This window comes from Haplochromis burtoni, unplaced genomic scaffold (assembly GCF_018398535.1).
Source record: "Haplochromis burtoni strain Fernald_Lab_line unplaced genomic scaffold, NCSU_Asbu1 Contig_20, whole genome shotgun sequence".
Lineage (NCBI taxonomy): Eukaryota > Metazoa > Chordata > Actinopteri > Cichliformes > Cichlidae > Haplochromis > Haplochromis burtoni.
The window spans coordinates 11,314-19,995 of NW_024582381.1; the positions used below are offsets into that span (position 1 = coordinate 11,314).

At 39.8% G+C, this 8,682-nt stretch overlaps 1 protein-coding gene across 1 annotated transcript; it reads right to left on the reverse strand.

The window, feature by feature from the left end:
* ormdl1 (ORMDL sphingolipid biosynthesis regulator 1) lies at positions 1-8,682 on the reverse strand. The gene is made up of 4 exons (XM_005939856.3): positions 8,545-8,682; positions 6,765-6,944; positions 4,087-4,238; positions 1-3,200 (listed from the first exon to the last, which is right to left on the reverse strand). Exons 2-4 carry the CDS (start codon positions 6,936-6,938, stop codon positions 3,065-3,067), a joined length of 462 nt encoding a protein of 153 aa, XP_005939918.1. The 5' UTR covers positions 6,939-6,944; positions 8,545-8,682; the 3' UTR covers positions 1-3,064.

Here is an 8,682-nt window from a genome sequence, read left to right on the forward strand (position 1 = left end):
TGGAGGGCAAACATTTTAATAAGATTAAGAACCAGAAATATCAAGTACTACAAGCTATGGCCAAACAAAGTAGGACTCGCTGCCTCAATTATAGCCAAAAAAAACAAACAAAAACAAATCAAATAATCCCTCAAAGTATGAAGAGAGTGGCTACATGAGTGTAAGTTCATCACAAAGACACTGTGGAGCTCCCTCAGTAAACACTTAATCTGACAACAATAATCTGTCTCATTTCTACATAAAGGACATAATATTCACTCACACATACTCAAAGAGTACAATGAGAAACGCTTGCTGTTCTGATTGGTTACAAATGATTCACAAAGGAAATCATGCACCTGAAGAGCTTGATTCTGTTCTTCCTCAGCACGAAAATGTCTGACACCCGTTACAAAACCAGACTGTACCGGTAAACAGCGAGCCATGGGCTCCTACCCTCACAAAGTAAGACATATTTGAAAAATACATTTGCAACATCTTTGTGACTAGAAACACAATTTGCATCACTGTGTGTGATATGAGAGCAAATAAAGGAAGAAAAGTAAACTCAACCTAAAGCCTCACTGTTGCCTGGGCCCGCCCAGGTCGACGCAGGCCGAAAATACATCATTAAATATTCACATAAGTTAGTAATGCGTATGGCATCCTGTCATGTACAGACATATCATCTTTAAACCAGAGGGATGCACCACAAAGCAAACTGAACACAGCCAGGCCTCCTTTCAGAGATAACAGGTGTCATGAAGGTGAGATGTGTTTATCCCGACTCTGTGTTGAAGAAAAAAGGAGCAGATCACACTGAGCAGTGAAGACTTTACGATAATTACTACAGCCAAACATCAGGCCAGAAAGAAAGTTTCTTACAAAGATGGGACTCAATACAAAAGTTCTGAATCTCTGCCCATGAAAAAAAAAATGAAACCATTCCCTTTGACATTGCCTCCTCATGCACGCTGATTTTTGATCGCTCCATGGAAGTCTCGACTCCTCACACCGTTTCTGTATCATGTCCTGAATCACTCCCAGTTCGCCTGAATTGCAGCTTTTTCCACTTTCATTTCAGTTTGCGTCTGTGCAAGTATGTGCTGTTGCCATCTTAGCTTTATGACACCACGAGGATGGGCTGGATCTGACCAACTCCTGTAGCACTGGCTTGTCATTCACATAACTATAGCCTCTGACCCTGATGGGGAGCTTAATTTAAAAAACAAACAAACAAACAAAAAAACAACAAAAAACTGCATGTTTTAAATATTTAAAAATAGAAAGTGTAGTAAGTGGATGATATAGGGGGAGGGGAGGGTAATTATTCCAAAAATTTCCACAAAATCTGGCTTCTTTATGCAGTCAGAATACCCAACCATTAAAAGCCTGCAGATATAAGGCACTAATGCACTGGCTTCATGTTTCAGACATGGAAGCAATGGTCATCTCTTCTGTACAGCTTCGGCTAATTTGCTTTCTGCCACACACGCTTTAGGATGTCTGACTTCAGGAGGTAAAAAGTGCTATACAAAACCTAATGCATGTGCAAAAAAGATGAAGCCTCCACAGGGTAAGAAATGTTACATATAGATTTCACTGCTTTAGATCCATGTTGTTTGTCTTGTGTAGTTGTAGTTGAGCAAAAAGCTAGGCTATGCAGGTAAACAATGTAAGGCAACTAGTCAGAACTGCTTGCAACTGAACCAAAACTTGTAGGGGTTTTCCCCCGCACCTTCATTCCCATTGTGGCACTTCCTGAACAAAACATATTGTGACTCACAAATGCTTGGATGAAGAGCCAATATTCAGCAAATTTACATTTCTTCATTTCTGAGTAAAGCGAGCAATGCAACTGCTCTGACCAACCACATTTCAAGACGTTAAATTACCTCTCTAAATCTGAGGAAATTTGAGACTAATAAAAACTAGGGATGCCTTTTCAGATTCAGACACCCTTCAAAATCAGTCTGCAGGAACCCTGTTCTAGTTGCCCCCTTCACTCATTGTCAACTTTTCCAAACAACTTTGCGTGATCTTTTCCTTCCTTTCTACCACCGCCATGAGAGTTCTACCTTAAAACCCGTCTTTCATTTCAGCAGGTTTGTGAAGTCATTTTTCCACAGTATTTCTTGCAGTGGATCGGATATTTTATATGGGAATAAAAATAACGATGGGCAGAATCTCTGAATCATTGGTGAACCACTGGTCAACTGCAGGTACTGCCTTCCAATTCGGGTTACGTCGTTGTCGTTATAAGTTTGTGCCAGTAGGATTTATTTATGGGGTGGAAATGCATGGAACAAGTTCTAGGATTTCGTGATCTAAAACTAGCCATAGTGGTGTCCAAGGAAACAATTTTGAAGGAGAGATCAGCAAACGTTAAAGATATTAAGAATTTTGATTAACATGGGCAGAGCTGTGGAGCTTTGCGATCACACACTGCTCAGTGTTTTCTCTTTGCTGCAGTTTATTCCTAACACAACTCAGGAAGTGCATTCAGGCCTGACCCTGTCCCATAACAAAGGATGAAAATCACTTGAGTTTTTGGCCATTTCAAAGTGGAAGTAAGTTTACTGACTGAATATTAGACAAATCAGTGTTCTACTCTGCTTTACATCAGCAGGAAATTATGAACAAACATAAAAGCACGTTTTCTGCATTGCCAGCCTAATGCATTTAAATCCCTGTTGCTGTAACAGTTTGTTCAACTAAAACTGCACAGCTTCTTTGGGGGCATTACAAACACACGGCTCAACAGGTTTTGCATATATAACCTCAGCTGAAAATCTGTACTGCTCATTAACAGATAATGTTACACAAAAACATTGAATGTAGCCTCCGCCCAGAGCTGAGTCATCTGGTTTAAAAAAAAACCCAAAACAAAACAAAAAACAGAGCTACCTTCATGACGCTGAAAACTCTTTAGGCTCAACGTACCTCGTTTCGTAGTGCACCCCTCTGGTGTTACTATACGACAACAGCGGCCGTTACACAAACTGTATGACTTGGTACACACATCGGCGGTACAGACTACACAGGAATTAGCTTCAGTTGCTGAGAGGCGCAGCATTTACAATTATTAATACTTGTTGATGCCAAGAATTCTGACTCCATGCAGCTGTGGCAGTTTGGGGATCAGGACACTCAGAAGCGAGGCAGTGTTGATGACAAAGTGTGTTGTGTTGTATTTTGTATAGAAACTTGCCAGGAAGTATCTGTAAAGGTGGGAAAAAAAAGACAGTGTGTTAGAAATACATTGCAGCATTTTGGTTTCAATCAAATAAAAATAGATAAATAAATACAACGCCTCCTAAAGTAAGTCACTTTCCACAGACACAAAAAGTAAAACATTTTTTCCAGTCTGCCACTGGGCTCTATGAATAGTTTCCCGTCTTTCACACTATCATAACAACTATACAGTACAGAACTATGTCACCAGCATAAAAACGGACATCATAGTTGGTCAATGTGAATGAGACTGGACCCAATACTGAACCCTGTGGAACTCCCCTAATCACGTAAAATGGTTCAGGTAATAAAGTCCTGAAACCATTTATAGGATAAAAATAAAAGACACACATATCCTCTGCTCAGGCCCAGAAATGCTTAGATGTTTTTATTTTCAGGGACAGTCTCTCTGACTCACATGCGGAAGCTGAGATGTGCAGCCAGGCTTCACCTCAGCCAACTGAAGTCACTGAGCTGTACCTCTCCACAGAGTTTGTGCCTTCCAGAGAATTGTGTGTTAATTATCTGTTAATTAATACAGTTTTCTGTGCAGTTACTAGGATGTGGAGTCTACCACCAATGGCTAATGGTTTACTATTGTACAACCATAAAAACTAAAAGGTTTTTTGTGGCACGCTGTAAACATCTTATTTCTGCTGTAGAGCATTTTAACATGGGAGTCTGTGTCACTGTTGGAGCCAGGCTCAAACGGGCATTCATGGATTCAAAGTTTTTGGTAGTTCCATGTCACTTTCCTAGAAGTTTCCACTTGGCATTCTCTCACACATGGTAATGTCTACAGAACTATCAGGGTTAGAGGTACATGTCTAAAGACAACAGGTTCAGACAGAATCATTGGTATATAATACGTACAGAATAATTGGGGAGATGGTGAAGAACTTTCTAGATGAGGTGAACTGCACGCCATAGTCGAGCTGCTCCCAGTGAGTAAGAAGTCTGGCTTTTCCTTGGTCAGGGGTCTCAAAAGGGGTGCCTTTGACTGCATGCATGAAGACATACATTCCCTGTGGAGTGGAAACTGCGGTCAATAGTGTACTGACAGACTGGCCAAAAAGAAATGTGATGTCCTCTTATTGTCAACTAACTACGAGGGCAATCTCAAAAGTAAGGTCTCCTATTGTTTTACAAATACAACCCATTTATTTTCCATAATATTTACATCATTTTAAAGCTTGGAGACTTATTTATTTTTCCTACATAATCACCATTTCGGTCGATGCAGTTTTACAATGCCCATGTCGATCTCCTGGCAAACTTTTGTTGGAACTTCATCACCCACCCACCCTACAGTCCGGACTTCAGACCCAGTGACTACCACCTGTTCCCAAAGTTGAAAGAACATTTGTCCAGTAGGCAATTCTGCAGCGGCCGTGAGCGGGTATGACATGGGCATTGTAAAACTGCCACAGCGTCTACAACAATGCATCGACCAAAATGGTGATTATGTAGAAAAATAAGTCTTCAAGCTTTAAAATTATGCGATTATTATGGAAAATAAATGGTTGTTTGTATTTCCCAAAAATTAAATATCTTACTTTTGGGATTCCCCTCATAAGTTAGCCATCTTGGGAGGTTCTAATTACATGTCTGTGTCCAAAACACTGGAGCTTTAGATGGAAAAAGCTGCAATACAGAGGGAAATGTAATGAAACTGAAGCGCTGACATACGGCCAAGAAATAATCACTACACTGATGGTGTATTGTGGTGGAAAACAATAGGCTATAGTTGACCTCAGCCGCTACTGTTAATAGCCTTCCTTATTGGCTGTGATACACAATCCTTGAGCTCAAAATCCTTGAGCTCAAACTGTTCGATGACGTCACCCACATCAACTCTCTTCATTTGAGGCCAGCCATGGAGCAATGAAAGGTCACTCTTGTCAGACTTTGAGGCATGGGGAAATTATCATAATAGGTCAGTCATCAGGCTGTCACAAGGAAAACCGCCTTAAGACAAAACAGGGTTCCTGAATCAAACTGATAAGCGTTAGAAATCAGAATCAACACAAAACTTTCTTGAAATAATATAGGGGATAGCTCAGTAGGTAGAGTGGTGGCCCATGATCGGAAGGTCGGGGGTTCGACTCCACTGAACGGCTACCCTGAGGTACCCCTGAGCAAGGTACCGTCCCTACACACTGCTCCCCGGGCGCTGCACTGGTGGCTGCCCACTGCTTCACTGGGTGAATGGGTTAAATGCAGAGGAACTATTTCCCTATGGGACTAACACGCACACTTTACACTTTTACATAGAATTTAATGCTTTTCTTGCCAAACACAGAAAATTATTTTTTAATTATTTATTTATTTTAACTATGGACTGTTGGTTAGAACAAAACAAGGATTTTGAAGACCTCACTTTGATCTGTTAAATTTAAAAATGTTAACTTTGTTGTTTATTAACCCTCTAATAAAAGAAAATGTATTCAAATGAAATCTTGGAGGCGAATACTTTTTCAGTCTTTTGACCAATGTGGCTTTTTCAGGACCAATACAGATCCTTAGTAAACTTGGAGACAAATAAACAAAATCAGCATCTGACCTCACCATCCCACTTATGTAAAAATAATCAAAAAGACAACGTGATATATTTTGACACCACTAGAATCTTAAAAAACATAGCAAGATAAATAGACATACTGTATAGTAAAATATCAGTACATCGTCCTGCTCAGAGAAGGCCTTCAGTAGATGACCACAGCTGCATTATTTGACCATTTTTCTGTGACATGTGACCATTACTAACCAGATTATAGAAATCTGATATTATCAAAGATGTAGGGCTCTGTTCCATCTTAAAAGAAAAAAAACAAAACAAAGAAAACGCATCACTGTCAGTATTTTTCCTGAGTACTTGTTAAAAATAAACAAATGCAAATAAATTTTAGAGACTTTAATATCCAGTGAAGTGGACTTTTCAGGGAAACTGCGAGAGATGGTTTTCATTAATATTTATAAGATATAAGAGAAACTTTAGCAGTGGATGAATTCTACTTTGAGCACATGCTGATTTTCCTGTTGCTTTGGGGACGTTGCTAATGGAAATAAAAGTTAATCCACGAGATCCTCATGTCTTTGGACACAGCAAGTGCAAGATTTGGAATCAGAGCTGCTGCTGAAACAGGTTAACGAAAGCGTGTCACATGTGAGTGAGTGTTGGCAAACCTGAAATAAACTACTGCTCAACCCACCAGGTCAGTTTGGGCTGTAACTCAGAGCATTTCCTGCAAGACATTTGGAGCGTGAACAGACTGAAAATCATGACCAAACCACTGCAGTTTAGCTGGCTTGTCCAGCGCCTGTGTGAAATACAGCAGCTGGAAGTCAGAGATGTCATATTTCAGTTTATGCAATGCAATTCAAAGCATTGAATTGCATTCTTTCCCCCCCCCCTCAATCATATTTTTTGTTGCTCCTTTTGGCACCATCTAAACAGCCTTTCTCTATGTAGAAAAACCCCTGAACAGCCTGGTTTGTTTCTGAAGCTCAGATAGCAGCACTGACACAGCATGAGAGAAAACTGAACTTACTAAGTTGTGAATGACATTTGTTAGAGTCCACACCACGGGCACGCTGAAGAAGGGTATGCTCAGGAGCACGATGTGAAGCACACCAACACCAAGTGCGTAGGTCAGCCAAATCCCTCGACTATTCATCACTCGGGTGTTTGGGTTCACCTCGCTGTGAGCCACACCCACATTCATCCTGGTCTGTGGACAGAAAGACATTCACAAAATCACTTCTGTTATACACATTATTAAAAAAAAGCTATTCCACCTGTTTTGTGTTAAAAAACCTGGAGGTTGAATGTTTAAACTGAATTCAAAGAGCTGAGCATCGAGGTGGAGAGAAACTGATTGCAGGGATTTAGGGGTGGAGTTGTATTTATAGATAACACCACCATAATCCAGCATCACTAATCCACCTCTTATTGAGTATGTTCACCCCATGTCTAAATGGGTACCTCTGATGTGTTTTGCTAAAAAATAAATAAATGAATAAATCCAACTTTTTAAAATGAGAGTTTCCTCACACTTAACTCCTCCGTGAAACTCACTGTAATCTATTGTGTTTAGTCTCATTTACATTTACTAATTTTAAGTTCTTAGACAACAGTGAAGGTTTGTTGCAGTTCAGTGGCAGAAACTTTTAAACTGACTGCATTTTAACATGGACAAAAAGAAAAAACAAAAACTCCACAAAAACAATCAAATTCAATAGGATGGTCAACTATGATCAACACTCGGCCCCTTTAATAGATACACCAGTCAAAACACTCATTAAGACGAATATCGGTAAATTAGCCAGAAATGCATTTAGACATATTTAAAAAATGTCCACAAAACCATTTCTAGTGTTTACAGAAGACGTTCCAAAAATGAAAAAAAAAAAAAGACTCCAGAGAAAATATCTGGTTGATATGGTTGAAATATCTGCTTCGAGCTGACAACAGCAACTTAAAAACAACACTAACTCAAATAATTATCACAGCTATCCACAAGAGCATCTCTGATTACAAAAAATGTCCAATCTTTAAAAAGGTAATACCGAATGTATCTAATAAAGTGGCTGATAATTAGATAATCACAGTAACAGCATGTACCGGGTTTAGCTCTGAAAAAAACAAGCTGACTGTAACTGTATGAATTTTATCTCTATATGGTGCAGCTGTTATTTTGAAAATCAAATTACACTATCAAAGTATGTCTGTAGTACTTGGTATAACAATAACGGGGGTGGAGGGCCTTATGTAACTGGTTAAACTTTGGCCTCTGACACACTTTCTAAATAGATAAAGGACAGATCAGAGCTCAAGTTGTTATTAAAACAGCTAGCATAGTCCAGTAAGTGCATCGTTATTTTAACGGACAAATGACATATATACAGCACTGAGTGCGGCGGTTAATGACTCAAATTTTAATATTAGTCTCAAATAGTGTTCACTGTGGTCATTAACTGCTGCTCTTGTCAGCAGACATGCAAATGATATTACAGAAAGACCCAGGAAAAAAAAAAGTCACTATCTGCTTAACTTTTGTGTAACAGCACACCACACTAGCCTTAAAATCACCCAGGAGGCACCAAGTTAACTTATGTTCACTGCACTTGTTATGAAACTGGTGTAAACCTGGTATTTAGCAGCAACCCAACCCTCACAAATAGTTGTATAAACACGGAACGCCTCCCTTGATTGTTTTTTCCCAGGATATAGCCGGACCCCCGAATAACCACTCTTCCTAAACCAAGTTGAATTCAATTAAATACAAAAAGGAAAAGAAACCTCCGACAATCCCAGAGTGCGAGACTTACAGCTAGTAGCAAGCAATGAAGGTATTTGCACGAACAAACTGCTGCAAGAGAAACGCTTTTTCCTCCTGTTGTGCTCAGCTCCCAGACAGTGCAGACGGCACGACGTAGACGGACACCACCGGAAGTAGACGCGGATTT